Raw genomic sequence first — 17023 nt, forward strand, 5'->3', positions numbered from 1 at the left:
TATGAGTAAATAACTTTGTATTTTATGTCAAGCATAGGAGAACATTCCTTTTGGAGCCCTGTCGTATGATGTTGCATGGGATTCTGTGTTAGTAGAGCAGTACAATACATGTAAATCACAATGCCAGGACAAATTATACTTTGCACAATACAGCAGTTCCTATATACAGTTGAATCCCAATGTGTATGTGATTCCTATTGCCAGTCTGTATAATATTCTCATTGTTGTGACACTGGGAATCCCCAGGATGGAATACATGGACTGTGAAGTCAGCCTAAGCCTAAGCTTTGGTGTCCAAAGCTCTTTTTGTTCATAGTTGTGTTATTCAATACTCTGTGTTGGTGAAAGTGTGAATATACTCCTGGTGCTAGTCTGGCATGTTCAGGAAGACATTTGGTCTCTTTGGATTAATTTAGGGATGAACATTGGTTGGTTCATTTAATAACAGCAACCAGTTGCCGATCCACTAAGCTGATATATTTATCTAGATCAAGGTCCCCCTGTGGGCCTGTCTGTATGGAGCCAGTTCAGCTGTTTTTGTAGCTGCTGTCACCAATGACTCCCTACATCCTGCCCTGAGCCTTGGGAGCACACTGCCCTTGGTCATCTCCTCTCATTCTTCTTCCATTGCAGGGCTTCAGGGGTTGATCGCAGTTCCTCAAAACAATGCACAATGTTAATCTAATATCTGTCCACAACCTTTGACAAGTCTTACTGTGATCTTTGCAAGAAGTTCTTCTTTCTACAAGTAAGTCAAGCTGTACCCCTGGTGCAGCTAGAGTTCTCTGCACACATAAAGACAACACAGGTATCTCATGTAGGGAATTACAGTGATAGTTCACTAGATTAAAACCTCTCCAGGTCTGAGTTCATAGGATTACAGAAATCACAGTGGATGGTGTAAGTCAAAGAGAGATCAGATAAAAGAGCTGGTTTTTTTTTTTTTTTTGATAAATATTATATTCAAGGAAATAAAAAGATTAATAATATCTTCATAATTGAATAAAAACTGAACCCCTGAAAAGCTACTCCAATATCCTGCTGTTTGACTGCAGGACACCCAGCACAGCCTCCACGTCTGTCTCTTTGGCATGTAGAATGAATCCTGTGGCTTTTGATCCCCTTATTCTTAGAGGGTGGTTCATGGGGTCAGGATTGTTGATGCTGTATCAGCTGTATTGCTTTTGGCTCCAGTTTTAAAATAAAATTGTTTCTCATATAATTTTTCTATCATATTATGCTTCTTAAACTGTGTGGTAAAATAGAGATTTTAATGGACATGTCAAAATGATCCAAATATTTTTCTCTTTGTGTTACTTAGTGGCATATAAACATTTAGCACTGGTGATTTAGTTAACTACATATGGGGCTAGACTAATCTGGTCCCTCTCCATATCACCCAAAAGTCTTCAGGACAATTTAGCATTAGGGTTTTAGCCTTGGGTGTTCCATATTGCTCTGCAGAGCTGCTGGTGTTGCTCCCAGCAGTGAGGAGTGGTTTAACAGTCCCTTAAGAGTTAGGTCTAGATTTGATGCAGTCACACTGAGTGTTACCAAAAATGAGTGCCCAGGTCTCCTTCAGTTATCATCAGTGTGGAACAAGGATTGCTCAGTATTTAATAATTTCTAATGTGTTTCACCTTACTCATGCATTTTTAGGAGGGCTGTTCAAGCATTGTGTTTCAGACTAATATTTGTATCAATGTATTTTTGTCCATGACTTAATTTAGGTTTCCTGCAAGTTTTGAGAGACTAATTTTTTGTTCAATGCTTTGGCCAATGATACAGGCCTACTTTGTAGAACTACATTTTTTAGCTTGTTATTGCTTTATGTAACTTTTATTGAACTACTTTGTGATTTTTTTTTTTTTTAAATGAAATGGATATCTGCATCTTGTAAATTTAGTACTGACTCTTCTCTGTGGAAATTTTGTATGACAAATTAATATCAGTATTTAACCTTATAAAATATATGACCTATGGCAGCAAATAGAAGGATTTTAGCAGGTTCACAGTGAAAACTTGACTCAGTTTTGCAAATTGTTTTTCACTGAAGTGATTGCAGTCACTTATTGCACTTTTTATTTTCCTCTTATTCTTTATTCTTAAAAAATAATAATATACACTATTCATTGAATAGATAAGAAAAGTGTTAAAAGGGAAAATGTTGGAATCCTTTTCTACAGATGTCTATCATGTATCCTTAATTGTAGTGATGACTTAGATGTTCTTTGCAAGCTTCTTTTTGATGCAGCCTGGAGTAAAGAAAAGCTTCATGCTGCTTCAGGAGCTAACTATATTACACAAGAAAATGGAGACCACTCATTTTTTTCCCCCCAAATAATGCACCGACTGTAAGTCCTCTCTAGCAGGCTCAGCAAGCTTGCAGATGACACCAAGCTGAGTGGTGTCACACCTGAAGGATGGGGATGCTGTAGGGAGGGACCTGGGCAGGCTGGAGAAGTGGGCCCTTGGGAACTTCTTGCTGTTTAACAAAACCCAGCACAAGGTGCTGCACTGGGTTGGGTCAATCCCTGTATCAACAGAGGCTGGGGATGAAGAGATGGAGAGCAGCCCTGGGGAGAAGAGCTTGGGGTACTGCTGGCTGAGAGGCTGGACCCAGCCATGGGCACTCACAGCCCAGAAAGTCACTTGTACCCTGGTCTGCAGCCAGAGCAGTGTGGCCAGCAGGGTGAGGGAGGGAATTCTGCCCCTCTGCCCTGGTGAGATCCCACCTGCAGCTGAGGGGCCCCCAGAACATCAGCCTATTGCAGTGAGTTCAGAGGGAGGAACACCAAGGTGATTAGAGGGATGGAACACCTCTCCTGTAAGAAAAGTCTGATAGAATTTGATTTGTTCAGCCTGGAGAGGAGAAGGCTTTGTGGTGATCTAATTGCAGTCTTTTGGTATCTGAAGGGACCTTACAACACACATAGGAAAGGACTTTTTGCAAGGCCATGAAGTGACAGAACAAGTAGGAATGGCCTTACAACGGGAGTAGGTTTGGATTAGATGTTAAAAAGAAATTTTTTACTGCAGAGGGGGTGAGCCACTGGAATAGGTTGTCCAGAGAAGCTATGGATGCTCCATCCCTGAAAGTGCTCAGGGCCAGGCTGGAAGAGGCTTTGAGCAACCTGGTCTAGTGAAAGGTGTCCCTGGCCATCGCAGGAGGGTTAGAACTAAATGATCTTTAAGGTCCTTTTCAATTCAATTCATTTTTGAGTCTGTGATTCTAATTCTTGAAAAGCCTTTTCTTCATCATCTGCTCTATTTCTTTCCTGCTGCCAATTTTTTCCCTCTTAATTTCATGATTCTGTTTCTTTTGAGTTGTTCTATTTTGCCTCTGAAAGCCAGAAACTTCTAAGATTCTATTTGTTGTTGCCTCTTACTAGGCCAGTAAGGCTTGGGAATTAAATGCACATTAAAAATCTGGCTTCAGAAAAGCTGGATGCTGGGGAAGGTTAACACTCCCTTTTAAATCTGATTTAATACAATTCTTGGTTTCTCTGCTTATTGTAAATAATATCCTTATAGAAGTTGTTTATCATGGCAAGGAAACGGTTTTGCTAACAGAGTGCAACAGTTAATTGCTGTTGCTGTTTCAGCCACATTAATCACACAAAAAAATCTTACTTGGGATGCATTGTTAATAACAGTGTCTATGGCAAATTTAAAGAAACCTCCCCATAAAAATCAACTATGTAAATACTCTGGAAGTCATGAGGCATGTGTTAGGTCTTCTAGGGTTTTTCAAGAAAGGAAGAATTTCATCTATGTGATGATAAATATTTGCCATTTTGCAATTACCAGCATATGTATATTGTAAATACATAATATTTCAAAGTCTTTTGAATATATTTTTGGTACTAATGTATCTTTCTTCTTTCATAATGAGTATAATTTTTTCTTATCTGTGAATTATTAGCTGTTCAGTTATGATCCAGCTGTATAATTCATTATAATTTATCATTCATTGGAGGGAAAATAACCTAAAGAAAGGCACTATGCATTTTTTAGAGGACAATAATTTATAAGAATAAATATGTTCAAATTTACTCCTTTAGTCTAGAATGAGGATTAAAAAACATTTTAGCATATTTATATCTAATGTCTTACGTACACAGTTTAAGCAAGCAATTTTAGTTCATAATTCTTATTCTTCTTATACTAATTTAATTTTTCTGCTAAATTCCTCCAAGTACCTTTCTAAATATCTGACTAAATTAGCTGTTTCTGTAATTTTTTGACCCTTTAGTTTTCCATAGTATTTCATTTTTAATTTCACTTTTGACTTGTGACTTTTAGTGTCACTTTTCAGAGCTCCCACATGCCATTACAAAGGTGTAGTTTGAGTTGAATTATTTGCTTAAAATATTAATGGCTTTATTTAAATAAACCTTTTCTGATTTTATTCTTGTCTCACATTTATCACTTGCCTAAGCTGACACAATTGGGTTCCTAAGGTGTTAAAAGTGTGTTACTGGATGGACATGTTGGCATTATACATAACAATTATTTTATCCCTAATCATTGTAAAAAAATGTTAAAAGTCTTATCGAGCTCAGTGAGGTTATTTGCATACAGAATTACTAATACTCTTAAATTTATATACTGATAAAGTCTGTGTATGGTGCATATGCTGTGAAAAAATTAACCTATTTACAGGTGCTAATGCCCATACCACTATAAATAGGGTGTGAGGGAAAACTGTGATCAGAATTTGGCAGACTTCCACTGAATCTGAAAACACCATACAGTTTGTAATGCCAATATACTGTAAAGGAACATTATGTGTTAAAATCCTTTTGGTTCTTTTCTAAAAGGCTCATCTAAAGTATGCTATACTCAGACTCAGCATTTCTGTTCTACTGGTGTCTGCTTCCACCATCTGCTTTTGCAGGACTATTTTTACCTTAGCAAGTATCAGTGGCTGCCACTGAGTGGCCCTTTGATGTGCAGTCAATCACAGACAAGAATAAAATTGCATAATAGACTGTAATTTCCTGTCTGATCATAAGCTCTGCTTTTTGTGCCGGGCGATTTCCTTCAAACTAATTGACAAATGCACTGGCACAGGGAGTGATGGGCTGCAGCTGTCTGCAGTTTGTCACAAAGACAGAAGGAAAGGAAATCTTGAGAAGTATTGAGGTGTTCATGACATTGAGATGGATCTTCTTCTGGGAATATTCATAGTTAGAATGAAGAACTTTTATTTCTTTTCAGCAAAGAAGACTGTCCATTACTTCAGGCTTTAAAATATGTTTTGATAATAGAGAATCACATGGAAAACGAAGTTGCTCTTCTAAGTAGCATCTTTCCTCCTACCAAGGGACAATGGAAACAGAGCACACAAATCAAAATAATTACCTAATACTGGTCTACTACATTTTCTTCCACAAGCTGAAATAATTGGTCAGCACAGTCAACCTCTAAAACCAAACAAAGTTAAGAACAATTCTTCTCTTTCAAACTATATTTCACCTCACATGTGTTGCACAAATGACTTTTGTCTTCCACCCACCATTATAAGGTGTGGCAGCCAGCATTTTTGCAAGAGAATTTGTGGAACTGTGCTATGGAGATATGTTTTGGCAGCAGTGACTCATTCACAAAGACTGGATGTTAGGTGCAGTCTGTACTAGCTGCCTCTCAGCTTCAGCTTTTGCAGTGAAAAATAGCCTGTGTACAGAGAATTGTATGTAATCAAATGTAGATTTATTTTTCTCCTTACTCAGAAATTTTAGCTTCATGCCTTTCTCAAATTCTTTGAATTTGCATTCTGAGCTCCTGGGAAATATTTTTTGGGGAAATGTGCTAATTTTGATCTAATGAAATGAATATTTTAAATTAAAAAACTTTGTTTTAAAACAAGCAAGAAGGAACAGATTCATCCTGTCATCATCAATTCAGCTGTTATTTCACATTTTAATTTATGTGTATCTTGCTTTTGACATAGCAAATCTTTTGAATAATTTTCTGTATTTGGCATTCTCAAAATTATCAATGCCCAGAAAATTTTTGGCTTCAGTACACTTGGCAGGGGAAACTGCTTTTCCAGCAGAATTATGACCTAACTAGATAAACAGTTTTGTGTTTTGATATTTAAGGCATTTTTATCTACCATGACAATAAGGTAAAACTTCAGATTATGAAGCCTCTATTTGTAAATTTATGGAATTACTTTATATATTTATCTTATTTTTGAATTCAAGAAAACCTTATAGTTTCTTGGCTTTTTCGTGTAATATACCTTGAAATTATGAGCCTGCAAGCCTTGAAGTGTCTAAGGTTGCATCATCTATGGACCTAGATGTAACCAAGAGAGAAATCATTATGTTATCTTTCTCAAAGCTGCTGATGTGTTGGACAGTAAAGATAAATCCAGCCAAACAGATTAGTTGAGAATTGGTAAAATGGTGAGAAACTTTTTCAGTACATTTATGCCACAGCATTGCTCCACATGGTCTTCAGTATTTGCTGAGCTTATGTATAATTTATACATGCTTTCAGTCTGCTTAGAGTTGGTTTAAAAAAAGCCAAACAAGAAAACAGAAGCAAAGTTGCTTGTGTGTGAAATGTCTCACAGTTTTCATCCCATAATATTCAATTGGTATACTGTGTACATCACCATTTTTCAGTCTCTTGATAGACATCCTACTGTATTTTGGCATTTCATTATCTGGGGTTTTTAACATTTCATTTTTATAATAGTATTTGAGTCAGGTGCCCAGTAAGCATTTTTGTGAATTGAAGCCCATTCTCAGCATGCTCATGTCTACATCTGTTCAGTGAATGAGATTTGATTCTGTGCTGAAATAATATCATCTGAGTTGAGGGGTTTAAATATATATATATGCATATATTTATAAATACGTATATATTTAAACATTTATTATATTGAGGGGAGATTGTAAATTACTATATTGTGTAAATTTTAAACAGGCCAAATAAATTTCTGTGTGTGTCTGTATTCAGACAATATAGTGAGTTTTTAGGACTCTTGTGTGACACTGAGATATTTGAAATTGCATTTCTCTTTTCCTGCTAACTAGCAGCTTTATAATAGGAATGTCAGAGTATTTTGGCAGTCAGTTTGGGCCATATGTTTTTTCCTCTCAAAAGTGGCTGCTGTATATTTTGTTGTGTCAAGGACTTAGAGGTGCCTGTTATTTGGCTATGAGATAGATAGGAAAAGTAGGTGTTAAAAAAAACCAACCCCAAACAAGGGTGGGAAGAGTTTTGAATAGCTCAAGAGGGAGAAAATTATCTTCTATATATGGTAAATCTTCAAGCTTAGCTACAAGAACTTCTATTTTTACCAGTTCAGAAGAAAAGCTGGGTATGCATTCCTATGACACAATTGTAAATTCCTTTGGCTACCCATCATTTTGCAGTTCTCTTTTGATTTAAGGGGTTAAATTATACTGCCAGCTAAGATAGTTTTACTAAAGCTAGTGCAATTACTTAAGATCTTTAACTCATCTTTACATTACATCCTTAACAGATGTAATTTAGCCTTAAGCATTTAAATTGAACCCATCAGGGTAGACTCCAAGTTGCTGCAGAAATGATGTGGCTGAGGCAGGACTGTGACCCCGGGGCTCCTGGGCACAGTGCAGAGCCCCTGGAGAAGCCAGGCAGGGACAGTCAGGGCTCGTGGGGTCCCCAGTGCCCTCCCTGGTAGTGTCTCTGCAGGCTGCTCTGCCATTGCCATAGTTTTACTTGTGAGAAGGAGGCCTTGGGGGAGGAAAAAATGGTGCCCACAGTTTGAAAGGAGTAGGGTGAGGTTAGTATTTAAAGGTAAAGGGCAGGGATTGGGCTGACCCAGAACATCAAAATTTATTTTTCTGCTAGTCAAAAACTATTTATTAGTAAATTGGTAAAATGGAAAGATACTTAAGAAAAAGGAGGTGGCAAAACATAGCCTTAAAATTAAGGTTTTGATAAAGAAAATAAATTTCATTGACCTATTATGCTTTTTAAAACAAATCAGGGCATGATTGTAATGATACTGGGATCCCCTCTAATGGGATGAGTAAAAGCAAAGAAATGCAGACATTCAAGAGCTGACATTAGATCTGCAAACACCAAGAGAAGAAGCCTTATTAGTTTTCTGTTCTCCAGAGCAGCCAGCCTCATCCTCTCCCTTCAAGCAAAGCACTCCGCAGTACAGCATCCAGCCATGTATTGGTTGTACAGCCCACAGCCCTGGGCTTAGCAGGGCTGTAACAAGGTTTATTCCCTGGAGTTTTGGCTTGGTGTTATCTGGTGTAGTTCTTGTAAAAATGAAATAGAGAAACCAAAGGTTTCCATGTCAGTAGGTGGGTATGTAAATACACTTTCTCTGGGACTTTTGGTTTTTTGTTATGTGTGGGACCAACTGTTTCTACATAGCCATTCTGATGATATATATGCATTTTATCCACATTATAATGTGGATTTTATAATTTTTTATGGTTGTTTTGTTCTGTATTGAACATCGAAGATACTTCACAAAGTGAGGAATCTCCTTCCTTTGTTAAGTGTGACAGCTGCCATATTTATCATACATTTGTCTGACTGGAACTTCAGCTGTCCAACAATGCTTTCAGTATTTAGATGCATGTAGGTGCTACAAAAAAATTATATTAAATTTAATGTGGAACTGCAAATAAGTGTAACTGTTAAAACGATGGAATCTCCCTACTGAAGTCTTTGCTGTGACAGTTCCCTTTACAGCGTTAAAGCTATTGCAGTATGTCCTACTTCAGATTTTCTGACCCTCTTATGAATTTGATTGAACTCATGCTGTCTTTGCAAAAATATCAACTCATTCTTTCACAGGACAGGGGTAATTTAAAAGCTGCAAGAGTATACATTTTATTTTTAAGTATAATACTTCCTATTAATACAGAAAGCTGTAGCATATGGCTTGAAATATGCGGAATTGTAAGACTCTTATCCATATCCAAGCACATTAAAGAACAGTATGCATCTATTTAAAATGAAACATGAATTTAGGTTGATTCTGTATCAAGGAAGTTCATGGCAGCTTGGTGCTGACATAAGCAGCCAGTAAATCAGGGCAAAAATAGCTAGGAAAATAGCATTTTTAAAGAGACTTAAAAAGGAAATGGCAACATAATTGTAGCATTGAGTTAGCTAGCTTTGCATTCCTCTAAGTTAAGGAGAATAGTAAAACTGAGTGAATTAATCATAGGAAATAATTTACTGGACAAATTTAGCATATGTCTTGGATTAAAAGGCATACTTCCTAGAATAAAATTAGGTTACTGTGAGACTTGCTGAGTTTAAAAATTTCCTCACTGCAACAGAAGAAAGGAACTGCATGTGCACACATAGATCTGGAGGGAAAAAAAGAGACAAGTGCTGAGCTCTTGTCTTTTTTATTTACCTCTGTTCTTGGTTTGGATTACTTGGTAGCATGAGGAGTCAGGACTAAACTGTTAACCTGCCTGCTTATTACTCAGTATTATGTTCTGTTGGAGTTTGTGTATGGAAATACAAACCCAGGACATCTATAGGAGAGCACTCTTCTTCAGAAGAGATTGTTAAACTCCTCTAATAAAAAACCAGCTGTAAATGTATTATTGTCTCCAGCAGCAACCATAAGCAGACACCCTTCTGAAGAAAGACCATAGGGCAGGCATAGATGATATTTCTCCCTGATGTCCTTCCAACTATTTTTAACTCAAATGACAGGAGCTTTAAAATGTATTTTCATAAAAATGAGGGGGGAAGATTTTATGTGATGGTTTCTGTTATTTTTTACTTTCCTTGTAGTCATAAGTTTCTATTTGGATCAGCTTAGACTGAAAGGTGCTGCTTTTCTGAGCTCAAAACGTACATATAAACTATTTATTACATGTGTATATTATTCTTTTGTTTCCAGTATAGAGACTACTGAGCTGCCTGAAACTGCCCATTTTTTTTCTCCCCTTGAGCCATATTCAAACATTGTGCATCTACCACTTCTCTCACAGAAGGCCTGCTGCTAGTAGTGTGGGCAAATGTAGGGCTTTTGCCTCTTTTGCACGTGGCTCATATAAATTTAATATGATGCCCCCTAAATCTTGTGATGGAGGTGAATCTCCTGTCCCTGCTCACCCTTTCTGTGCTGCTCATGACTTTGTAGAAAACTGTGATCTGGTACATATTTACAATTTATGAATAATAAATAATGTCTTGCTTTCCCTAAGCAATATTTTGAATAAAAAACACTTTTTACTTTTATTTTAAAAGTAAATAGCATAATCAGAAATCTCGATCTTAAAATTTGAGTTAAAGATCAAGGAACTTTTTTTTACGATATTCATTTGGTGTTAGCCAGCACTAGAGATGTTTTCCTGAGAGTCTATTCCTTTCTCCAAGGATGAGGTTTTATAGATGTTGTTTATTTTAGATTACTACATCGCTCTGTGTGTCTACATCATAAAATCATTCGTTAGGTGGAGGTAATTTACAAATGATCAGAAGCAACCAAATTACTTCAGCTTAATGAGTTGCCACTTATTGCCTGTGTAGGCTCTTTTTTCTGCTGCGGCTGTGAAGTTGGCTTACATTAATGTGAATTAATTTTGTTTCACAAATGCAGTGAAGGAGGAGACCTAATCCTTCCAGTTACCATGGCTCAGCAGAGAGTGGTAATGCATTAATTCAGGGTTAACTTTGTTGCATATACATGTCACTCTGGACCTGGTGCAAAACACATACCAGGCATTTGTCCAGGAAAATGTCATACCAATGCATCAATAGCTGCAATGACAACCCACTCATCTTAAGGTAGTGTTCAAGCTGTTGATTTTTAACCATACAGACTGAAATGTGTGAAATAATTTCTTTCTGAGATACTATCTTCCTCCTTGTGTAGACAGCTGAGGTTCTGTAGTTGGATTTCTTTCCCTAAAGAAGGGAATTTTTCACAGAATGGTCATTGCAAGGACATCAGGACTCAGAATCCTGCTGTCTCAACTTGGCTCTAAATTGTCAAAATTCGGCAACTTTTTGAGTAAAAGACATCTATATGAGAGTTTTTATTGAGAGTGCTAAGGATATTTTTGCTAATTGATGAAAGGGACACATGAACTGCGATGGGACTGGCTATTCCAATGACTATGAGATTTTTATCACATATTCTGTCAAGGAAAAAGTCAGGTAAGCCCATTGGCCAGAGCTTTGTGGCAGTGACAGCCTCCAAAGTGGGACTTGATGTAGTGGAAGTAAGGGAGAAACTAAAGCACAGCTGCCTGAACCATCCTGCTCTGCAGTGCTTTTGGGAACTAAAGGTTTTGGGAAGGTCTCCTCTTCCAGTGCAGAACATGAATGCACAATATGTGAAGAAAAGACCACATCACTTCCAGGCTGCCTAAGCTGCTGTGGAAAGTCAAATTTCAAAGAACTTTGCACAAAGTTGTTTAACCATTTGATTAGATTTTAATTAACATGTACTAACTGGTTGTATAATTCAAGGCTGATCTATATGATTCCTTTTCAGTCATGACCTCAGAGTATCTTCAACCCATATTTTTCCATTTTTTGTTTCTCTTTAGTCTTTTGTTTTACTTGTTTCCCTTTTTCAAATCCTAGCACCAAGAAATAACAACGAAAAGTTGTGGAATAAGATTTAGTACCATCTCATTATCTTGTGCTCTGCTGCTGATTTCTCACAATGCATACATCTTATAGTTGCATTTCTACAATTTAGGTTGTAGAAATTCCAGGCAGCAACTAGTATTGACTGGGGTTTATAAAGCATCCACAAATGTATCTAATATTAATTGAGTCTAAAGATTAAAAGACTAGAACAATATTTTGCATGATTGAAGATGCAGAAGCCCCAAGGATATGAAAAATATGTTTTTTATGTTTTTGTTTTATTCTCTGAAATAAAAAAGATACTTGGAACACTTGCTTTCATTCTGTGCCTTGAGAGGTGATACACAGTTGTGTGGTGATAGAGGGACTTTCAGAACACCTCTACACTACTTTATCAGGAGGCCAGGATTTTATTTTATCTTGATTCCTACCTTTCCTTCCTTTACTTATAATTTCTGTGAATTTTCCTAGTTTTAATCTGTGATAAACTGGTAAAATTATTAATCACAGTTTATGAGAAAAAAATTAATACTGAAAAGGAAGAGATAATACTTTCAAGTATGAAGTAATCTAGATGTAGGTTTTTGAGCTAAGAAGAGTTGTGTTCTCAGGTCGTGCTGAGGCAAAGAGGATCTGATTGCTGCAGACAGATATTGTTGCAAGATTTTTTTCCCCTCCAATCTTAGTAAAATAACATTTCAAAGGTCTTTTTACCTGACCTTAGTAGAGAAAGGGCTTTATAAAATAAAAGTTTCCCATACTTTACACAGTCCTCAGGTTAAACTTTTGTGACATCATATTTTTTTTTTTTTTTGTCCATAGGAAGAATGGGTGATTAGATCTTACTAAGATCTTAAATTTTAAATATATGCATTCTTTTGCCAAAAATTATACATTTATATTATAGCTTTCCTTTGGTGTGCTGCAAGCGAGATTGTGCAATTCATTACTTTATGAAGAAAAAGAATTGGCAATTTTATTTCAAAACTAAAAAGGAAATTTGTGTTGTGCATGCAGCAATGTAAAGCTGTCTACAATTTCCTTTCATTTTGCCACAGTTCTTTCTGTTTCTTCGAAGGCTCTTGATAGAGAGAACCACAGTTTGTTGACAGGCAAGGCCTAAGCTTCTCCAATATTTTACATTTATCTTATCCATTAAGAATTGGAAAACCTGTTGGATTAATAACAATGGGGATTAAAGCTTTGAAACTTTTGATATGACTTGCCAAAGAAGACAGGCTGATGAATCCCAGAACTATGGAATGTGCCTGTTGAGATTCTGGCAGGGGTTCCTGCCCCCAAGGTTTCTTCCAACCTTCACTGAAATTCTGCAACTCCCCTGCACACCTGCCCCATGTACTTGTGTCTGAGTAACTCTGTTTTGGATTTCTGCCAGCAGTTTAGGCCTCAGGTAAATTCTCTTATCTTCTGTTAAGTCAATATTTTTTTAAAATTCCAGTGGACAAACATTACATTCTAAATCTTTTCAACATATGTACTGTTTAGAAGAGGTCTGGAGTGTCTGCACTACTTCACCTGTGATCTCTTGAGTGACATGTGTTGCTAAGAGTATCAACTAGGCATTGGTTATTTATTTATTGAGGTGAAATGTCAAAGAAGAAAATAAGTTTATTTTTCCTAAAAAGACAGCTTGAAATATTATATTAATGAAATTCTGGTTTTATTCCACTGACTGAAGGTTTGTATTCAATCTTTTTATGCGCTGTGCAAGTGAGCAAAGGTCTCTTCTGTTCTTTTACATTAAAAAGAGTTGTTGGATAGCAGACTATATAATAGAATAAAAGTGCTTAAGGGCAAAGTATTTGTGGCTTAAATTTTTCCAGCAAGCAAATTTGGCATTTTAGCATTTTTTTCTGACTTAGCTCTTCGGGCTTCTGTGCTATGAAGTGCAAAATGATGTGCTCACACTCATTTGCCATGTTTGCTTGTGGTAAGAATTGTGATGTTAATTTCTGATACCTTATACACATTGGGAGGAGAACAATATAAACAATATGCCTGCTGCAACTAAATAAAGTTATTTGAGAGAAGGATTTGGGATTTTTGATGTCAAACTTGACTTACATTTGCAGTCAATGTGTTGGGATTATACTGCCTTTAAAAATAAATACATAAATGCCACTGTGCAATTAATTTAAATGGTGCTATTCTTATACTTCTTTTATCAAGCACTTTCATTTACCACAATATTTGATTTGCAGTCACTGCAAATCAATAGCATTGGCTTTTGCCTGACTAAAGAGAAAGTGGGTTATGTATTAGTTAGGAAGAGCTCTTTGGGGATACACATGTATGCATTTTATGTATATTTATATATATATATATATATATATATATATATAGTCACACTGTGGTATATATAAAAAGTATCATCCCCATTGATTCAACAATATGTTTTGCCATTGGTATGGATAATTTTATTTACAGTTGAGCATTGTGTGTTCCTGGAAAGATGGGAAATGTGCCATCACCATTGGCTGTAACTACTTTTTGTCATATACAATCTCCTTTGGTCTCCAAACCATAATAAAAATAAAATTCAAATTTCTGATTTTTCTGAACAGCCTGAATATACAACTCGTACAGTTATCTCCAGAACACCCTTAAGTAGAAATCAAACCCCATAACGAGATGTCCTGCAGGAGGCTGCATAACAGACAGTGGGGCACCTGCCTAACACTGCATTGTGCAATCTTACCCTGTGTTTTAGTAAATCAAGGGGGTACTTTCAAGTAGAAAACTTAGAATGTTGCATCTAGTTTTATTGGAATATGGCCTTTTCCCTTAAAGCCAGATCTGAATTGAAGATGTGTATTTGCAAATACAACAATGGTGGCTGAGAAAAACAGTAGTAGCAACCACAACCATATTCAAATGTTCTTAAAGGATCTGACACCTTTGGAGTTCTCTGGTAGATTGTACATTGGAAAAATAATAAAACTCCTATTTTTAATTTTAAAAATAGTTATTTCTTTAAACTCTTTAAGTACTTTTGAGCTTCTATCAGACAGCAAAAATGCAAAGGAGCAACATCTTCAGCTTAAACATTGTAATGGCAATAGCAAATAAATCTTTAAAAAGACTGGTTGTTGCAATCAATACCCAGGTAATTTAAGTGACAGATATAATTTATAGAAATGATTTTTTATTTTTTATTGAGTTTTGCTAATTTCTTTGCTTCCTGCCTGTGAAGGTATTGGTAGAAGCAGTTCATTGGGAACATGTCTACTGTACATACAGCCTTGGTGATTGATATGGATGTTATGAGGTTTTTTCCATGTTTCATAGGTCTTGCAGTCATTCCACTGACCAAGGGCCTAACAAGTACATTCAGGCTTCTTATGAAAAACAGCTCTGCCAGCTGAATGGCAGGAACATTTGAGTTTGTTTGCCAGGCTTCTCTGGGTGTATAAACCAGTTGCTGCAGCTCTAAAAATGATATGACTGGTGCAGTAGTGATTTTCTGCACTGAAGGTGGATGCTGACAGGAGTTATGTACTGCAGATATTTTAGTGAACTCTGGAAAGGCTGTGCTGTAATGCAACACTCCCAGATACAGAATTCTGTGGTTCTGGTTTTTTCTAGAGTGTTATTTCCTCTCCATCATTATCTTCTGTTGAATTATATTTGTGGGAAACCAGTCTGTAGATTGTGCTTTACCTTGTAACAAGGAATCTTCTTTCCTTGTATAATTTAATGTATTTTAATTCCTGATTATACCTCAGTTTTCTGCATTTATTTGTTGTATGTGTTGGGGATGTGCATGAGTGACACAGAAAGTTCATGTGTCTGTGCCTGTGAAGGTTAGGACTGAACTTAAAATCTGTTGTGCCAGACAGCAGCTACTTTGACAGCTGCCTAGCTGGGTTTCTTTTGATTTTAAATGCTTTATGTCATTTCTAATACTGCCAAGGGGAAACACATGCGTTTTATATATTGGTCACTAACTATTCCCTGAGGAGGTTAAAAATACCACACTGGAGTATTAATGGCTTTTCTCTGAAAATAGTAAATGCTTACTGTAATTGAAGAGTAAACCTCTTGCTATCATTCTAGTACAAACATGTAATGAGAAATCCTTGCTTAAAAACATCTTTTGCTCTTGTTCAGTGTTTGTCAGGTTCAACTCCAGCCATGGCTTCCCCGTGGAGGTTGGTTCGGATTCCAGCATCCTCCAGCTGAAGGAGGCAGTTGCCCAGCGACAGGGAGTTCCAGCTGACCAGCTGCGGGTGATTTTTGCAGGGAGGGAGCTCAGCAATGACTTGACACTGCAGGTAAGAATCCCTTGGTAGCTTCTTGCCTGGACTGCTGCCAGCTACACTGCCTCTGCCTCTAATGCTGCCAATCTGATGTTCATGCCTGAGATCTAATAAAATAAATAGTGCCTGGGGATTCCTTGAACTTTACTCCACACTGCTTCATTAATTCTGACCTTCTTAATTATGCATTAAAACAGCAAGCAGGAAGGGTAGGGAAAGAGAGAGAATACGAGAGAGAGAGCTGTGCCTAGTGAATAAATGTTTACTGACTACAGAAGCAAGCCATGCACAATTTCTGTATCTGTTCAATTTCTATCTTACTTATTCCATTTGAATCTTAATGAAGAAGGATGTGAATAAATTGGTCTAAATCGGGCTGCACAGTCATCACATTTTATAGAATTTGTAACCCAATTGTGACCCCTGGAGGATAGCTACACGGCTGCTGCTGTGCCATGTGCTGCTGTGCCTCACAGGTGTGTTATGCTGGAGGGATGGTTCCAGATCAGAAAGCCCACAGAAGTGTTCTCCAAACCACTGAACTCATAAATGGGTGAAGCTAAAAGAGGATCAGGGAGCAAAGAAGAGCAGCTATAAGTAGGTATCTGAATTTCAGGTCCTGGAAGTTAGCAAACCGTTCTCTTCAATAAATGCAGAGGGTTTTCCTTCTGTAGTGAGCAGTAAGAAGCACTGAAAAATAAGTTCAGCTCTCTATATTTCAAGTATTTCAATTTTCTATCTATCAACTATTTGCTACTGCTACCAGTGCAGCTGCAGTTGCTTTACCACTAGTTTTGTTTATCCTGTGTGTGCATTTGGCAGTTCACTCTGATAGCCAGGGTTTAGCATAAGATCACACATTTAAGACAATTGGGAAGCTTGGGGAAACCTACTGGCCTTTCAGCAGGATGCAAATAGCTATTTAATGAAATTGCCATCCTTCTACAGTGGTATCAAAGAGCTTCAGATACAACCTGCAGTAGTGCAGGTGATTGCATAAAAGATCTCTCACATGCAGAACTATTCAGATTAATTTGTACTCATATTTCAGACATATTGTTATACTCAGAATGGCTTCTAAGCCTGAGTACAGAAAGTCACTACTATATTGATGACCTATCACTGTTTCTCCTTGGGTATGGTATTTG

The 17023-nt window shown here is 37.0% G+C and overlaps 1 protein-coding gene across 1 annotated transcript in view; it reads left to right on the forward strand.

The window, feature by feature from the left end:
* The window catches only part of PRKN (parkin RBR E3 ubiquitin protein ligase), a 665258-nt gene that overhangs the window by 103701 nt on the left and 544534 nt on the right, over positions 1–17023 (forward strand). Inside the window, exon 2 of the mRNA XM_079333471.1 lies at positions 15727–15890. Within this exon, the coding sequence (XP_079189597.1) occupies positions 15727–15890 (164 nt within the window). The remainder of the gene's footprint in view (positions 1–15726; positions 15891–17023) is intronic.

The sequence above is a fragment of the Erithacus rubecula genome, assembly GCF_903797595.1.
Source record: "Erithacus rubecula genome assembly, chromosome: 2".
Taxonomy (NCBI): Eukaryota; Metazoa; Chordata; class Aves; order Passeriformes; family Muscicapidae; genus Erithacus; species Erithacus rubecula.